The 19,970-nt window shown below is 39.5% G+C and overlaps 1 protein-coding gene across 3 annotated transcripts in view; it reads right to left on the bottom strand.

Moving 5' to 3' along the window:
- Positions 1 to 302: 302 nt before the first annotated feature.
- Positions 303 to 19,970, bottom strand: part of TAFA2 (TAFA chemokine like family member 2) — a 136,661-nt gene continuing 116,993 nt past the window's right edge. For 2 of the 3 annotated variants that reach the window (XM_069955962.1, XM_069955964.1), the window contains exons 4-6: positions 17,620 to 17,772; positions 7,901 to 8,025; positions 303 to 1,437 (exon numbers count right to left, since the gene is read on the bottom strand). In XM_069955962.1, the coding sequence (XP_069812063.1) occupies positions 1,426 to 1,437; positions 7,901 to 8,025; positions 17,620 to 17,772 (290 nt within the window). In that variant the 3' untranslated portion in view covers positions 303 to 1,425. Of the gene's footprint in view, positions 1,438 to 2,537; positions 2,696 to 7,900; positions 8,026 to 17,619; positions 17,773 to 19,970 lie in introns of all 3 variants that reach the window. The other variant, XR_011360598.1, reaches the window with a different exon arrangement.

Below are 19,970 nucleotides of genomic sequence, written 5' to 3'. Positions count from 1 at the left end.
GGGCTGTACACAGGAGATGCCTTCGCAATCTGACAGGTTTGTAGCGCTTTACAAAAAAAGAGCTGCCAAGCCATTCTTTTGGACTCCTACTCCATATAGACTCCGTACACAATTATCATGACTTAGATTCGCCCCCTCCACATTTCAGAAGGGATATTTCCAAGACTTGCAATGAGCCATTTTTCCGCTGGACAACTGCTTTAAGGTTTTGTGTATTTATTCTACCACAATATTTCAAATTTTTTATTTTTATTTTTTCGCTCTAAATATTTCAGTTTGTTTTTAATGAAAGATTATGGAAATAAATTTAAAGTAATTTTACTTGATTTGATTTTTTACATACATTTTAACATTTAAAAAAAACAAACCAAGTGTACTGTGGCAATTAGCCTAAACTAGTGATTTCTAGAAAATACATGACATCTTCTCATTAATTTTTGTATTGTGATCAATCTTACACTTCATTTTTCATTTAATAAAAAAAAAAAAGATTATTCTTATATTCATACCTTATCTCTAAATCATCAAATCTGAAGTCATCACTTTTAAGGCTTTATGAAGTCAATGTTTAACAATAAAAGTGATACAATAAATTAAAATAACAGTTCAAACATTAATAAATCTAGTCACTTTTAGCAAAGACTCAAAACAAGAATTTACAGTATTTTAAACATTGACACAATCACCCTATACCTACAGAATCCTTACATTTTCAGTATAAAATACTTTCCTAAACAGTCTACCTTAATCCAATTATGACTTGCAGATAAATTAAAATAAAAGTAAATATGTATAAAATAAGGCAAAACAAATGCATATGGATTATGTCACAAATGTAAATATTTTTCAGCATTTTTTTTATAAGCAGTAAACAAGGTAGACAGTTTTGCATACATGTATTTGTGTAAATTTTACAAAGCCAGTATTGCTACAACGCAAGTTTTTGGGGCCCATAAAAATAATCAGGAAATAATTTGCTTGTGTTTAATCAAAAATATTGAAACTTTTAATGGACCCAATTATGGAGGCAAACATTACAAATCAGTAAATGTATGGCATGCTGAAAAAAGGTCTGATCGGTATATACAGTCTTATTATCAGTACAATAGAGAACCAATTATAAAATATGGTTGATCAAGCTTCTTCAAACTGCAAAGTGTTGGGTCTGAAATAACATATAGGCAGGGTATCACTACTTGTTTTCACGTTGAGCTAAAGTAGTCATGCACTCAACCACTCTAGTGTTTCCAGAATGGTCCAAGAAGTTATGCTCTCTCTTTTTTTTTTTTGTATATAACAATGGGCCCAAGTTCTGTTAGATATTTTCTCCACGAAGGCTTGCATTATAGAAAGTTTATAGATTTCCTCATTATGTGTCTTAAGTCTTCAAGACCTATAAGTCTTCATTTCTGCATTTAATTACAGCTATCGAGTAACCTAAGGAAGGGAAAAAAAATAGAAGCATTAGACTTTTAGCTAGTTTAAAACATTATTTTTGTTTTGTACCAATTATTTTACAATGATATAAAAAAAAATACTCATCCATTACAGAAATAGAAAAAAAAAGTTAAACCTAAAAGGGTCAGTCCTTTAAAAAGTAAGAAAGAAGAAGTTAGAGGGTGACGTAGAAAAAGTCAACTTATTACACATATTTTTCTGCATCAGCAGTCTATAGCAATTGAGTGCAAAAAATGATGGATCAATGCAGTACATAGGTATTGCATGGATCAATGTGTAATCTTGGTATTGGTCATACAAGTTCCCTAGGGGTCTACAAAAATGTGTAATGTATAAATAAATCCATCCCATAGTAAAGGTTTAAATCCCCCCCCCCCCCCCTTTTCAATTTTTCAAATTAAAATATGAACAAAAACAAAACATATTTGGTCATGTGCAAAATCACCTGAACTATTAAAATATCCCATTTCTGATCTTGCACAGTAAACAGAGTAAGCGCAAAATCTGGTAAAGTGCAAAATTGCTGATATTTGATTGCATCACATTCCAAAATAAAAAAAATTATAAAAAGTGATCAAAAGTTGCATTTACGTAAGCATGGTACCAAGAAAAAAAATACAAAATTAGTTCTTTTGAATTTCACTACCCCAAAAAAATTAAGAGATTCGTTACAAAATACAGTTTGTGTCACAAAAAAACCCACCTCATATGGGTATGCAGATTAACAAAATGAAAGCGCTATAGCCTTTTAAACATGAGTAGGAAAAATCAAAAGTGAAAAAAAAAAATTGCAGTCTTTAAAAAGGTTTTTTAAACTTAAAACTAACTTGGATAGGGGATACAGAAATTGCACACAAATTTCAAGTGTAGTCCTCGCATATCATTAAGCCTGTCCCATTGACTCAATGACATTCTGAAGCTCAATCTGCTGTCCACCCAAAAAATTGGCAATTGTCAATGTCCGCCCAAAGAATTGACAACTGTCAAGGGCAATTCTTTGGGTTGATGGAGGATTTACTCTCTTTGAAATTTCCCTGCAAATTTTGTTAGGAGCCAAAGGACAGAGCAGAGTACAGCACCTTAGAGAATAAACAGAACCATAGGTCACATGCCGTATCTGCGGCTGTATTCAAAACAATGGTGCTCGGGGCCAATCTGGAAATTGCTGGGGGGTACGGAGGTCAGATCCCTCCGCAATCCCTTACTTGTCCCTTACTTGATCCTTTACTTAGAATCCCTAGGATATAAATGAAAAGAGATCCATCATACTTTTCTTTGCTTTATTACAGCTACCATAGTAAAAATGTTAACAGAGTCTTAAATAGTCGTAATGTCTATTTAGTATTTGTTAATGCTGAAAGCACTATGTAAGCAGTAATTTTTTACTGGGTTCCTCCCATGGTAAAATAATTTTTTTACTTTATTTAATGTTTCCAAAAACACCAAAAGCTTTACCCTTCTATTGCATAACCATTATAACAAAGCATCTTAAATGTTAAGACTTTACATTTTCACTACAGGTTCCTGCATAGTAAATAATATTATTTTTAAAGGCTGCGTACAATGTCTTTGTCTATTCTCAGCTGCATTACCATTCTCCTGAGATCTGGTGCTTATTACACAATTACATAATTGCACCACAATCATGTCATGTGTCTCAATGGACGAACACTTCAGACTTGTTTCTACATCCACAGGTTTATTAGCTTTTTGCTTTCACTGAACAACGATGGATCCACCCATGAAGATTTTGGTTACATTCCTATTTTGACCATATCTACCAATAATCACATCATCTACATGACACAAAAGTGATTTTTATATTTGGCAATAGAGCTGCCACTGTAACTGAAAAATACATAGGAGAGAATCCATCATCTGCACTATATATACTGCTCTGCTTATGCTGGCAAGTACATATATAGCCCTGCTTGTATGTCTGTCTGGAAAACTGTAAAGTAACACTGCTCTGAGCTTGTGTAGATATGTGGAAAAAATGTGAAAAACCTAAAAAAATGAACTTAATAGGAAGCACTTTTGCAGAGCATGCTGACAGGTCACAGCCCTGACACTGCTCAGATGATTGGCCACGGCTCTGCCTCTGAACCGCAATCTAAGCAAAGATTTATTTAATCTCTAATTACCAATAAATTGTATACATAGGATAACTTAAATAGCTGCTTTAGACCAGATTTACACATAATGGATCCACAGCGGATTTCACACCGCGAATTCGCTGCAGATGCCTTGCCTGTGATTTTTAATGAGAATACATACCCGCAGTGGCATTGACATCCCGCTGCGAGTATGTAAGTGGCGGCCCCCGGTACATACATTTCCTACTCCACAATCCAGCTTGCTTCGGGGGCTCCTGGCGTCTGGAGGTCCCATTTAGCCAATCAGTGGCTGCAGCGGTGCAACGCACTGATTGGCTGAGTGGGACGTCCAGCCGGGAATCCCCGAAGCAAGCCAGAGCGTGGAGCAGGTAATGTATGCTCCGGCCGGCGGGACGTTAAGGGGGCTGCCACTTACATACTCGCAGTGGGATGTAATCTCTTTGAAGATCACAGGCAAGGGATCAGCAGCGGATTTTGCTGCAAATTGGCATCGTGAAATCCGTTGCTGATCCATTACATGTGAAACTGGCCTTACTAAGGACGAACAGCTAGTATCACAGGTTTACTTTATATTTCCTGAGTTTCATAATTTTGCAGTACAACATATTTAGTATATACAAATACAAAAATACAGGTTATGGTACAGAGGTAGCATTCACTTCTAACCTCTGGTGCTTAAGGAAGCCTAATGGGCCACATAAACAGTATTATGAATGGCCTTTTTATAGAATTTTCATAGAGCCCGGGAGCTTTAACTTAGGGGTTAAAGTCAGGGTCCTATTACACGGGCTGACTATGGCCCAATCATTTTAGTAAACGAGCACCAATCAGCTAGATCAGCGCTCGTTTACAGGACAATCGGGCAATAAGGGCTGTATGGACATAGTTAGTGATTTCCATGCAGCCCTTACCCAAATACTTTATAACTTACCTTTCTCCGCTCCCGGTCTTCTCTCCTCTCCGCAGCTTCCCAGTCCCAGTTGCTGCAGCATCTGAGTGGCCTGTCAGCTGACAGGCCGCTTAGCCAATCACAGGCCGGGACCTCACCTGCCGATTATCGCTCCCTGTAATAGGGCCCTTAGACTAGTGCTACACAGAGAATATGGCCACAACATTGTGTGGCACAGCAAAATATCAATTTTTTTTTATGTGGCAATGAAAGGATAATGTTGCATGGCAGATAATATAAGTGAATGGGGTTAAACTGTGACACACAAATTATCACAAATCTCAGAATTATTTGGTTATGTTAAAACATAAAATTATTACTACATAAAGTAATGACAGATTTGATAAGAGGAGCTGTGCCCTAAATGCTAAAATTGTCTGTGACCTTAAAGGGGTATACCCATCTGTGCCACTTATGGCATATCCATAGGATGTACCATAAATGTCCCCGGATGCAGTTCCCACCTCTAGGACCCACATCTATCTTCAGATTGAGGGCTCCCTTGCTCCCTTTGGCCTGCTTGCGGCCACTGAAGGTGGTCGGCAAGTCGAAAACTGTCCAATTTAATAGGAGTTGCACAAACAGCCTAGCCCATGAGCGTAACAAGTGTTCCAGATGGGTCTGACACTTTAAGGGGTTAAATTAGGGGTTTAATATTAGTAGATTGGCAAGTACAGGATTACACACACTGATATACAAGTTTATATGAACATTATGCTGAGATTTCAAACCAACAAAATAGCAATATGCTCACTTTCTCTTACCATATGCAGGACAGGTGTACAATATCCCAGATGACTTTGCATCACTAGGAAAAGGCATACCTTTTGAATACTTAATGCAAACACATTTGTGCACACCTATTTTGTACAGTATACCATATGCTCACATGTTGTGGTGACCATTTCAACTCCAGTTATCAGATAAGTTTAATGATTTTCATGTTATTCAGTTTTTTTTAATCTCCAGTTTGTAACCAAAAGCTGAGCTCCTTTTCATCATCATTATGGAAACACCATTCACAAGCGTGCAATCAAGGTTCCCAGGAGGAACACACCGGCTGTTGAAATTATGATGTGTTCTAAAGTCAGTATGGTTGGGAATTTAGAATTCTCAGTGGTAAAAGCTATGAGTCTTCTTACAAGTCATTTCATCTGGTGAATTTATGTGTAGATCGGTTTTGGAAAACATTGTAATAAAATACAGTGGTCATAATATCACTATTTTCTCACTCTAGTAGGATTCACAGTAGTCTTTTTATGCACATTAGTAACAATCTAGTAATGTATCATTTATATTCAAACTTATCAATTGAATTGCGTCTTCCACATTTATGAATAATTGGATTTCAATTATGGTTATGTTGACAATTACTCATTTTGGATTCCTATCTAAAAAAAAAACAAAAAACAAAAAACACATCTTTTTATCCAGTTTTCTTATTTGATTTGGCCCAGGAGTAAAAATGTGTATTTGTCAAAATATACAAAAGTAATTTAAAGTACAGACATTTCAAGTGGAAAGGGTACAAAACAGCTTTAAGGGTACAAAACAGCTCTTAGTGAATCTGGCCGGCCAGGCGCTGGAACCTGCACCTGGCATACTAAATCTACACCTGCTTCCAGCAGGTGTAGATTTGGATCATGATTTACGCCTGTGAGCAGGCGTAAATCATGATAAATGAGGCGTGGAATGAGGCCACGCCTCCTCCTCGCCTTGTCACGCCCCCCAAGCCCCCCTAGCCCGCCCATTGAGCAAGCAGGGCATACGGCAGGCATACGCCAGGGAGAAGGGGCGAATCTGCTCCTTCTCTCTGACGTACCTCTCGGGCGGACCGTTCATAAATGTCCACCCCAATTTTTTTTTAAATGCCAGGGTTTTTTTTACATTTTCTGAAATTTAGCAGTTTTCATTTTCATAACTAAGCAAACTAAGCTGAGACTTTGGCTACATTCACGCGTCCATAGTGCAGCCCACGACTGCGTACTGCACTACGAATGTGCATCAATAGTGCTCCATGTTTCACAGAGCACTGCACTGAAGATAGTGATCCGTGCCACAAATGTGGGTCCACTCTAAGACCTGTGCTTTTTTGTTTGCGGCACAGATTGCAGCCCCATACACACGTATAGACTACGGACGTGTGAATAGGGCCTTCCTGTCTGAGATAATAAAGAGGATGCCTCTTCCTCTTTGTGGAAGTTTTTGAAGCCCTTCTACACGAAAGCACTCCCTTTCTTTCTTTTTTCTTTTTTTAGGGTTGAATTATGCACTTCTGTAATTGTTCCAGATGTATGTAGCTTTAAGAGCACTGCCTAAACTAAACTCAACTCTCGGATGGGAAAAGGCTTAGAGTAAAGAAAGTGTTCGCATTTAGTAGCAAAAAATAATACAAATGACAAGTAAAGTAACACAAGTCAATAAGGACATTAACAAATACACTCACTGGACAAAAAAAATGCACCAAGAAAGGGTTGTTGGAATCAAATAAAACTTTATACATAGGACTGCAATGACAATATATGTAATTGAATTCAATATAAGGGCTCATTTACATGGCGCCATAATCTGATTTGGCAGTATATTCCTCCATGTATTAACGACAACATTCAGCTGATGAAACAATCAGCCGATGATCGTCGTTTATTCCAGCCTAAAAATCCTCACCCACCGGGTGTGCATCACATGTGTAATAGCGATGCATGGCTCACAGCTGATGAGTAAAAGTTAAGCTTTATACATACCCCTCTACAATCCCTGGTGTTCTTCTCACTTCTGTCCACTCCCCACTGGAAATTCAGAGCTGGTCTCTGAAGTGACAAGCTGCTTAGCCAATCACTGGCCGTGACAGGTTCACCGCGACCAGTGATTGGCTGAGCAGCCTGTTTCTTTTGAGACCAGCTCTGAAGTTCCAGCAACGCCTGCGGACATTGGGCAGAAGCAAGAACACTAGGGATTGTGCAGAGGTATGTATAAACTTTATTATTTTACACTTTTAAAGTAAAGGCTGCACAGGCATCACTAACGCTGTCTACACAGCCCTTGCTTCATGATTATCAAGCCATGTAAAAGGCTCAGCAAGCGAGCACCGATCTAGCAGATCGGCACTTGCTTACATTACTGAATATGTTGTGTAATGTGGCCCTTAGAGCAAAAGGATCAATTTATTGGGAAGAACTATACAACTGAAAGGAAGCTCTAGTACCCTTTTGGGCCATCGCTACCCTGAATACAAGATTTTGGAAGTATTTTTTTTTACAACTAGGAAACTAGTATGCATACTGTTAATTGTGGAATTTTGGAATAATATATATAGTGAAGATGAGAAGTAGTTCCAATGCTATCACTAAATTACTAGTATACATTTAGAACTCACCTTTGTGGTTTTTACTTTACTACCTGAGGCACAACTCCATCCTTTTTGGTCTGGAAGGACTTTGCATTCTTCTCCATCAAGACATGGATGCATTTGACACCACCATTTTTGTTCCACTATTGATGCTAAAAGCAACAACATTTAAACAACATTTAAAGGACTTAACATATTGATTAAGTTTTACCCTTTAAATGATTCACAATGTAATTTTATTCTGTTTTAAAAATTGATACCATGTATAATTAATATCTTAAAAGACAGTAATTTTTATTCTGTCTGGCCCACAATTGTCATCACCATAGGTATTATGTACAAACTGTTTCTTATTTAGTTATTAGAATTCTGTCTTAGTAAAACTACATTACAGTTTTCAGTTTACAGACTGTACAATGCTGGAAACATTTTAATGAAAAAAAAAAGTAGAAAAAAGATTTTTAAAATTAATAATCTTGAAAAAATGTGAAGGGATAAGATTTTTCACATTTGCAGTATCTCAGCAATTAGGTTTGAGGAACTTACCTTTCCACGCTCTAGCACCATGGTCAATTTTAAGAGCGATCAAAACCCTTGCCAAGAAGAGTGTATCAGGTTGAGATAAGGAAAAGAGAAGTGGTCCCCTGTTTGAGTCCCTGTTAGTAATACCTAATACAGTAACGAATCATATATATGTGGCACTTTTAATGTGCTTTTAATCTAGTCTAAGTGAAAGTTAGGAGTTATTAGAGAAGGTGCCACAATGGTAGACCGTTATAATTATTTCTGCCCCAATCAGTACCCTACAAAAGCCCCATACCCTTGAATGCTGGCCTGTCCATACTGTCCTGCAGCTATCCTGTCCATGACATGGCGGTGTATGGAGAAGCATATTACCATTATGTCACTAAGCCTCCACAGGAACATACTGTGCACTAGAAACTAGGGCAAGCGCAATGTTGTATGGTCACATGTCCCTACAGATGCTGCCATCTCACGAACAGGATTGATGAAGGATGGCAGAGATGGGCCAGCGATGGGTTTGACTGGCATTCCTTCCCCTGCAGACATGTTTTGAGGGGTCATGCATACCTAAGAGAACTCTGCCCTCAGAGACGTCATGGAATGGGAAGGAATGCCATAGAGCCTACAATGAAACCCAGATTCTATGTCAAAATCTATGTGCTGTCAAACAATGGAAAAAAAGTCTATATAAATAACTACAAAACATAAGTTTGCATCCATATGGCAGTATGTCACCCAAACCTTTTTATTTAGGTGTGCACTCAGTTTTGGGTTTAGTTTATATTATTGTGAGTGACCTTGAGTTAGGAGAAGGGGGCCATCCAGGAGTGGCATCCTGTTTAATTCTGATACAGGATGCCTGTGATTGGTCTTACAACCTTACTAGTGTTCTTTCTGGGTATTAAGCTCTCCTGTTACCCTGATCATCTGCCTCATTTTCTGACCTTGTTTCTATTTTAGATCTAAAGTGTCATTCTGGCTTGACCCCTTCTTATTGTGACTACTCTGGAATGTGATTTTGTACTGAGGGTTTTGACCCTCTGCGTGTCTAAATATTCTATATTGTGTTCTTTGTATTTGTGTATCTTTTACCCTGCCTCTCCAGCATTACTTACTCATGACATTAGGCTAGGTTAACATTTTAAGCTTTTTACTGTAAATTCTGTCAAAAAAGCAAAAAGTGCAACGGAGGATAGACCTTAAACACTGTCCATAGAGAAGATGAGGTTGCTGCTGGTCCTGACATCAAATAATGGAGTACAGTAAATTCAGACAAACTATTAATCGGGCAGTGGTATCCCAAAGCAAGTTAGCATTTATTGGAGGGTTAAAAGGTCTGATAAACCAACTGGTTTGGGTGAAAAATGAATAACCCATGCAACATTTAGCCCTTAAATGAACCCCAGGTTACTTTAAGATATTCTTGCCTGATTGGTGGTTTGACTATACTCTACTATTTGGTTTCAGCACTAGAAGCATCCCCATCTATTCAATATTCTGTTCTTCTAACACTGGCTTAGGAGCTGTATACACAAAGGCCCCAATAAACTGTGTCACTGCCAGAAAGTGTGGTGCATTGCACATTTCTCCACATTTACAATGCATTTTAGACACTTTCTAACAGGTATGAAAATGGGTCGTAGCCAGTGCAAAAAAGGGTGTTGCCGTGGTTGCACCAAAAATACACCAGAATCTGGCAAAAAAACCGACAAATTTGAAGCAAAATAAAAGCTGGTGTAAACTGGGGGGCATGTCCTGGAGCGCATGGAGTAGGACGTGAAGAAGCCCTGCTCCTGTTCACCGTGACCTAAAAGCGACCATTACAGCAGACCTAGTGCCCTAAAAGTGTGCCCAGTGCCTAATGATGCTTTCCTGAGCTACCGGAACGAGTCTAGACCGGAGTGCTGCGCTCTGTAAAGAAGCGGAACGAGTTACTCCCCAGCGTGGTGCAGTGACTGAGCGGCCAACACCATCTTGCCCGCCATAGAAGAACCAGAGGCAGGCTATAAGAAGCTGCGACACAGGTACCCTTCATCACACACTGCTGTAGAGGGGAACGGAGTGTGCTAGAACTCTTGCGGTACATACCTGTGCCAGTGGGAACAACTTTGAGGCGAGAAAGCAGCCATATAACTGAGGTGTGCCATGCACACGAGAGCCTGCAGTGTGGGAGACCTGGAGGTGCCTACCTCAATATAGAAAACATATGTACCCCTGCTCTGCCCTATTGCCGATACAGGAGCGTTAAGAAAACTGTTTCATGAACAGTGCACCCTGGTATTGTGTGAGTGTGGAGATACAAGTGTTTGCTAATCCTGAGCATGCGAGGGAATAGAAAGCAGAAGAATCTTCTTAAACTAAGAACCTTCATTTCTGCACCTGATTCATCCCCAATCACTACTGGGTTATCCCCTGTGGACATTTGTGCGACCCATAGCAACACAATAGCGCTATCCCCAGCAACTACACTCCAGGACTCTTTAATAGACATAAATATAGAAGAGGATAGCAGCAATATCTCTTTACCAGAGCCTCTTTTATCACTCCCCTCATCTCCAAGTGACTCAGAACAAACATCCCAGCCACCAACACGATCTAATATGGAGGGAGAGCTACTGGAGGACATAGAAACTGCCTCACTTCCCCCAACCCTTCTTTCATGGAAAGGGAGCCAGTCTATTAATACTCCTTCCCCACAAACACCTGTTTCTATAAAGAACAGTGATCCACCTATTACTGAAGCCACTGTGAGACTACTAATACAAGACTTGAAAGTGACCATACACTCTGAAATGCAGCTCTTTCTGAAATGCAAAAAGACTTGAATGCATTGGGGGACAGAACCTCCCATGTGGAACACAAAATGGCAGAGCTCACAGCTGCACATAATGAACTTGTGGACACTGCAAATAACCTGGAAGACGAAGTGGAAGAGATTAAGCTTAAAATGGCAGATATGGAGGACAGAAATTGACGAAACAATCTACGACTGAGAGGAGTGCCCGAGACAGTTAGAATGGAGGATTTAAAGGAGTATGCCACTGATTTTTTTGCAGCTCTTCTTCCTGATGCTTCTGAGACTGATCTTCTACTAGATAGAATTCATCGTTTGCCTCATCCCAAAAACCTGGCTACCTCTATCCCAAGGGACGTCATACTGCGACTACACTTTTACCATATTAAAGAAAAAATTCTCTCTGCAGTGAGAGCCAAATCACATGTACCAGAAAGGTTCCAAGTAGGGATGGACCAAACCTGCTTCGGTTCGGGTTCGTACGAACCCGAACTCTCGCAAATGATTCCCACTGTCTGCCCGCTCTGTGGAGAGGGTGGATACAGCGGGAGGACCGCCTGGAAAACTGGCATACAGCCATAACCATAGGCTGTATCGCAGTTTTCCAGGCGGTCCTCCCGCTGTATCCACCCGCTGCACGGAGCGGGCAGACAGCGGGAATCTGATGCCGAGCATTCGGGTTCATACGAACCCAACCCTCGGCAGGTTCGGACCATCCCTAGTTCCAAGCTTTTACTGTTTTCACGGATCTATCAGCTTTAACCATGGAAAAGAAGAAGGCATTCTCCCCCAGCACGGTGCTTCTGAGAAACAACCATATCCCGTACAGGTGGGTTTTCCCGTAAAATTACTTATAAACTATGAAGGAACACCAGTAGTGGCTCTTACTAAATGCAAGGAGTGGAATCTTCAACCTGAACCCACTACCTCACCAGAAAAACGTTGGCAACAAGGTCATGTTTCACAAGACTGGTCAAAGGCCCACTATGGAAAGAGACGCTCAAACCAGACCAAAGTGAGGAAAGTTGATTCTGAAGGGCACCTATAGAATTTAGCAATTTTGCTAAAATGTTTGTGCTAGTTCACTAGGTCTACAAGCTGATCTTTGTTATGGTCGTGGACATGAATGTTCTTTGAGTTAGTTTCTTCTTTCCTTATCTAACTCACCTCCTATGTATGCGGTACCATTGGAAAGTTATGTTTTACTGTTTTACATTTGTTCCTGCATTGCTTACCAGTATTTTCAATGTCTTGCAGTAGTGTCAATAGCCTATCCTCCAGAGAGGAGCTGGTGTGGAGCCTCACTGATCTCTTCCTGGCAGCCGGCCGTAAGCATTTACATTCCCAACCCACTATGGCACTAAATTTATTGTCATTAAATGCTAAAGGGTTAAACTCCCCATATAAGAGGTCGCTGTTATGGAAGGAAGCACAAATCCAACATGCTGATATCTTATACGTACAGGAGACACACCTAAATGAAAGTGATGTACATAGATTCAGACATAAGAATTTCCCCAATATTTACTGGGCTCCGGCGACCCGGAAGAGATGTGGGGTGTCCATTGTGATAAAGGATACCATAGCGGTTACAGTGCAATCTACACTATATGAAAAAGATGGCAAATATGTCACTTTAGTTTGCATGTTAAATAACATCCAGTACACATTAGTGGCTGTATACGCACCCAACACTAAGCAACTTGGATTTTTGAGGAAGTTAATAACCATTGTTAACAAAATCAAATCTGGGTCACTTATCTTAGCAGGTGACTCCATAAGTCCCTGTGGCCTTCCATGGAGATTTCCTCACAGCCAACGTTAACAGAACCTTCCAGGTTTACCAAAACACTCCATACACACAGACTGTACGATGTCTGGCGACTCCAACACCCCTCCAAACGAGATTATACGTTCTACTTCCAACCTTTACAAATGATATACACGTATCGACTACTTCCTTGTAGACCACCTAACTATCTCAAAGGTAATTTCCTCTAAAATAGGTACTATAACGTGGTCAGACCACGCACCTATTAACATACAAATCAAGGAACAATACACAGTAAAGACCCAATCCATGTGGTGGGTAAATAATTTCATCCTCCAACACCCTACTTATATTCAACCTACTATTACAGCGTTAAGTGAATACTTTAAATTTAGTGACAATGGATCTGTGGAGAACATGACTCTTTGGTGTGCCCATAAAGCCACAATTAGAGGGCACTTTATACAACAAGCCTCATACGACAAGCGAACTAGGCAGCAACAAATAGGAGATATACAAAGAAAGTTAACTTTACTACACAGACATAACAAACAGACTTTTAATGCAGAGGTAACTAAAGAAATTTCCTCCCTTACTAATCAATTGCATGAATTACAAGTGCATAAATTTGATCTGGCCCTACGCAGGCTTAAAATGACCTATTATTGGCAAGGAAACAGGACCTTGGCTTTATTAGAAAAACAACTTAATGCTAGAGCAGCTAAAACAAGGATACCCTATATATTCAATACAGCACAGGAAAAAATAATGGATCCGCAAGGAATTGCGGATAACTTAGCATCCTATTATAAGGGCCTGTATAATTTGGCTAAAGAAAGACCCTACAACTGAACAACCCACACAAGAAAGTATTGCAAAGTTTTTGGACAAAATAGAACTCGCTAGAATCTTTCCTGAGGTGGCCCAAACATTATCTCTCCCCATAACAGAAGAAGAGGTCGCCAACATTATTAGAACGTTAAAGGTCAATAAGGGCTCTATTCCACCGGACGATTATCGTTAGCATAATCGTTAACGATTAACGATCTCAAACGACCGCTATTGCGAAAGACCTGAAAACGTTCACTCATTTCCATGGAACGATAATCGTTACTTATGATCGTAATTGCGATCGTTTCTTCTTCCGTATTTCTTCGCTATTGCGTTCGTATCTATTGCGAACGACCGAACGATGTCTTATTCAATGCGAACGATTTGCGAACGTTTTGCAAACGAGCAACGATAAAAATAGGTCCAGGTCTTATAAAGCGATCAACGATTTCTCGTTCGGTCGTTAATCGTTACTGCATTTCAACCGAACGATTATCGTTTAGATTCGAACGATTTAACGATAATCTGAACGATAATCGTCCGGTGGAATAGGGCCCTAAGTCTCCGGGCCCGGAAAGCCTAACAAATGAATACTACAAAACACATAAATCCATACTTGTCCCATACCTGACAAGGTTATTTAATCACATTGTGGAATTGAGGGATCCGTGCCCGGAGATGTTGGCTGCATTAATAGTAACACTACCAAAACCAGAGAAAACACCTGACAGAGCAGCGAACTTTAGACCTATCTCTCTCTTGAACGGAGATCTGAAAATATATTCCAAATTACTTGCCCATCGCCTAACGTATATATTGCCTACTATGATCCACGAAGACCAAGTGGGATTTGTTAAAGGTCGCCAGACATCAGACGGTTTTATTAATATTATAGCAACTGGGGGGGGTGTAGGTTTATTGAATAGATCTGGGATGGCTTGGTAGGTGTATATATGGATTAGTTTAGGTTAAATAATGTATTGGGGCAGATCTCATATTAAATAAGGGTGGCGTATATCAGTAAACCTGCAACATAATTCTTGATATGAATCCTGGAATATGTCTGGTTAGACTGGTAGGATTCGCTAAAAATTGATAGCAAACTAATAAGATGTTATTTGTATGTGGATGTATTGAATACTGATTAATGGAAATGTTTATGAATTGCCATTGTATCCCTTTGGATCTGTATGTATTTTGTGCCACTCCCTGATTTTAACTATTTTATTGTTATATATATTTTTTCTCTAAATAAAAATGATTGAAAATAATAAAAAAAAATTATAGCAACTGTAGAAACCCAGCAAACGCCTTTTCTGCTCCTTACTTTGGTTGGGGTTACCTCCGGGAAGTGTTGGCCCGCTTTGGCATAGAGGGCTCCTGCCTTAGAGCTATAATGGCACTATACACATCACCCTCTGCCCGTGTCTATTGCTGTCGCGGCCATTTGGAATCCTGTCGCGGCCATTTGGAATTACCAATGGCACGAGGCAGGGATGCCCACTATCCCCCTTAATCTTTGCCCTGGTATTAGGTCATCACCTCACCTGGAGGGGATTAGGATTGGTCAGACTGAACATCGCATAGGACTGTTCGCTGATGATGTTATTCTATCATTAGCATCACCTGAGACTTCGCTGAGAAGTCTGGTGGGAATATTGGACCAATTTAGAGCAGCGTCCTACTAAAAGGTCAATTAATCTAAATCCTCTATACTTAACATCGGTAATTCTAGCCAAGTACAAGAGACACTACAAAGGGAATTCCCATTCCAGTGGGTGAAGGACTCTATCCCATATTTGGGCATTACACTAACTTACCCCTTACGTTCACCCCTTTACTGGCCACCTTAAATAAAGATACTAAAGACTACTCAAACTTTCCAATTTCATGGGTAGGGCGGGTATCTACAGTCAAAATGATGCTCCTGCCAAAAATTATTTACTACTTCCTCAACCTCCCTATCCCGATATCTAATGCTAAGTTCATCTGGAAAGGCCAAAGGGTACGAGTTAGTGCCAAAACTATGTGCCTACCTATCCATAAAGGTGGTCTAGGTTGCCCTGATGTTAAATCCTACTATTATGCCACCATCCTAGATCAAATTAATAAATGGAGAACTGCAGGAGATTCATTGCACTGGGTAGAAATAGAGAAAGAAATATCTCCTTACAACAGTCTAGAGACTACACTATGGATGTCATGGCTATTGACCTCTAGATTTACATCATTCTCTCTGACTATAATGGCAGCCACACAAGTATGGAATAGGGGGAGTATTAGGGAGAACCTGCTACCCACAAGACACATAGCTACTCCTATAGAGGTGATTCAATGTTTGATTCCAGACTCCAATTATACTACATTGAAAAACAAAGGGATCCACACACTACAGGACATTTGCCATAATGGTCTCCTAAGAGACTTCTCACAGCACTTATCAAATCTCGCATAAGGATCATTATAAATATTTACAACTAAGGCATTGTATTTCTAAATTTCCTCTCTTGGAGACTGCACCTATAACAATGTATGAAGTGCAAACCAGAGGAGGCAAAAAAGAGGGGAAAGGTATTTCCAAAGCGTACACTGCGCTAGTGGAGAAACGACCTAAATTACAATTTACCCACAAATGGGAAAGGGATTTGGGCAGGTCCTATACTAGAGACCAATGGTCATCCACATTCCAATTAATCGCTAAGATATCACACTGTATTGGCCACTTGGAGTCTTCCAGAAATTTGCTCTATAGGTGGTACATGACCCCATATAGACTCTCCCATATCTTCCCTACTTCTTCTCCTATGTGCTGGAGATGTCAGGAGGAAATTAGCAACTTGTTGCATATTTGGTGGCAATGCAAACTTATCACCCCCTTTTGGAGGGAACTACATACATATTTGGAAAAAATTATTTCCCGTATCTTGGGGTCCAGGATTAGGATTACTGAACCTGGATCTGGATAACTTAGATACACCTGATCTTACAATTCTTACCCATTTCCTTTTGGTAGCTAGGAATAGCATAGCACAAAACTGGAAGAGTATTAAAATACCCACCATAGATGAAATCACTACTAAAGTCCAATACACATACACCATGGAACGCATGATTGCATATAAAATCGGGAATATTAATAAGCTCCATCAGAATTGGTCCAAATGGAGTGAAAAATAAAGGGAACCAGGACATGAGTAGAGGAAGGTGACAACAATTCGGAGGATAGATGCGGACACATATTTTGTCTATGTAAAAAGTCAATAATGCAAGACTTAGGATTTAGGTTTTGTTTGATTGTTTTCTGTTTGTTGAGTTCTTCATGTTCTTTCTCAGACTGTACAAAATGAGCAGGTAACAAGCAGGGATAGATGGGACACGGAAAGGAAAGCAACAGGAAGACTGTTAAGGACCCTCCTGCTTGAACCGATGTTATTATTGCATTAAACACCCTGACCGGGTGTGCTATTGTAAGTTGAATTCATTACCTGTCTTATGCTACATTTCAACGCTACATTTTCTCTATGTAAAAAGTTAAAAACCAATAAAGATTTAAGTAAAAAAAAAAAAAACTGGTGTAAACTAAGAGTAGACAATCTTTAAGTGTGACAGATTTAACCACCTGTGCCACATTGATAAATCTGGAACATTTAAAGATCATTTTAAGTCTAAATTTGCACAGACAGTTTTCGTATATATCTGGGCCATTTAATTAATGCTTTGATAAAAGTTGTGCTTCATCCTTTTAACTAAAGAGGATACATATGCTACATCTGGTACCCCTCACACCAGAGATGAACCTATCCTTAGGGTAGTCAATATACATACCATCTACACAAGAAGGAGTAGCTCTCGTTGTTCCTGCCACTTGTCCTGGGAAACAAGAGCACTTTACGGTCTGTGACCTCTCCTCTATTTTGTTCTTATTACAGCATCTGTGAAGAGCCACAACTTCACACGTTCCAGTTTTAACATGCTGAGCTGAGAAAGCAAGAAAACAAAGGTTTATTTTGGTTCAAAACTAATATATTACATCAAATGAAAGATTTATACTTAGGGTCCTATTAGAGACGATAGTCGATAGTTACGATCTGATCCCAGCAAAAGAAGGAACTATTTAGGATTACACTGAATGCTGAATTACAGTGAATTAATGTAGAATTAAAACGATTAACAATGATTTTAGGGTCAGATCTAAATCAACGATCAAAGACACACAAACAATTTTTGTTGCCTGCAATTACACAGGACAATTATCATTTAAATTTGAACGATATAACGATTTTCCACAACGGTAATAGGCACGGTCTGATCGTTGTGCCTGCTAATTAAGTATTCTGATGCAGCGGTCAAAGTTAACAGCTGCATCTGAATATTTCTTGCAGCCTGTTCCCTGGTGTCTAGTGGCGTTGTCTCGGAGAAGTGATCCCCGTGTCCTTACCCGTCCGGGGTCTGCGCCGTAATGGCGCTGATCCAGGCTCGCCACTCAATTGCTTTCAATCGAATGCCGATCTCATTGATCTATGCAGTATAACTATACTGCATAGATCTGAATGAGAGATCAGTGTACTTATACTAGAAGTCCCCCCAGGAGGGCTTCTAGTATAAGTGTAAAAAAAAAAAGTGTTATTATTAATAAAAAAAACCTTCCCTAACAAAAGTTTGAATCACCCCCCTTTTCCCATGTTATAAATAAAAATAAATAAATAAATGAATAAACATGTTTGGTATCGCCCCATACGTAATCGCCCAAAATATTAATTAATCACATTCCTGATCTCGTACGTTAAATCCCAAAGTGCAAAATTGCGCATTTTTGGGCGCATCAAATCCAGAAAAATGTAATAAAAAGTGATCAAAAAGTTGCATATGTGCAATCAAGGTACCGATAGAAAGTACATGTCATGGCGCAAAAAATGACACCTCACACAGCCCTATAGACTAAAGGATAAAAGCGCTATAAGCCTGGGAATAGAGCGATTTTAAGGAACATATATTTGTTAACAATGGTTTGAATTTTTTACAAGCCATCAGTTAATATAAAAGTTATACATGTTACATATCGTTGTAATCTTAACGACTTGAAGAACATGTATAACAAGTCAGTTTTACCATAGGGCGAACGGCGTAAATGCAAAACTCCCCGAAATCAAAACAAATTCCTTTTTTTTTCAATTTGACAGCGCAAATGATTTTTTTACGGTTTCGCAGAATATGTTATGGAAAAATAATGCCTGCCATTGCAAAGTATATTTGGTTTCGCAAAAAATAAGGGCTCATGTGGGTCTCTAGGTGAAAAAATGCAAGCGCTATGGCCTTTTAAACATAAAGTGGAAAAAGCAAAAGTGCAAAAACGAAAATTGGCTTTGACCTTAAGGGGTTAAGGAACATATATTTGTTAACAATGGTCTGAATTTTTTAAAAGCCATCTGATAAAATAAAACAGTTTTACCCCAGGGCGAACGGCGTAAAAACAAGAACCCTCCAAATAAAAAAAATGTGTTGTTTTTTTTCAATTTCACCACACATTTATTTTTTTTCTGCTTTTGCAGTGTACTTTATGAAAAAATTCAGCTAGCCATTGCAAAGTAAAATTAGTGGTGCAAAAAATAAGGGCTAATGTGGGTTTTTAGGTGAAAAAATGCAACTGCTATGGCCTTTTAAGCACAAGGAGGGAAAAACGAAAACGCAAAAATTGAAATTGGCACCTTCCTCTAAGGGTTAAGGAATAAAGATTAATTTTAACAACTTTACTTCTACGGTTACCTTTAAGGAGTTGTTCTTAAATATGTTAGCTATGTTATGACTGTACTGTATTAAAAAGTTTGTGCTGTAATCAGGGGCGTAACTAGAAATGGCTGGGCCCCATAGCAAACTTTTTATTGGGCCCCCCCCCCACCCTGACAGACCACTAAACGGTCAAGTGAAGTCATAACTACATAACTGCTAGCTCTGGTCAGGAGTGCTTGCAGTTAAAGGGACATTTGCAAAACCCAGGAGACCAGCAGGGCCACCCAGTGCTGCAAATGATGACGGCTCAGGGGGCCCAGTGTATTGCAGGAGCAGGTCATGGGGCCCCCTGATGCGGCGGGCCCCATAGCAGCCGCTATGGCTGCTATAGTGGTAGTTACGCCCCTGGCTGTAATCACTTACACTTGCCTACAAACTCAGGCCACATT

Source organism: Dendropsophus ebraccatus, chromosome 1 (genome assembly GCF_027789765.1).
Source record: "Dendropsophus ebraccatus isolate aDenEbr1 chromosome 1, aDenEbr1.pat, whole genome shotgun sequence".
NCBI lineage: Eukaryota > Metazoa > Chordata > Amphibia > Anura > Hylidae > Dendropsophus > Dendropsophus ebraccatus.
This window is presented reverse-complemented; position numbering and strand designations above follow the sequence as displayed.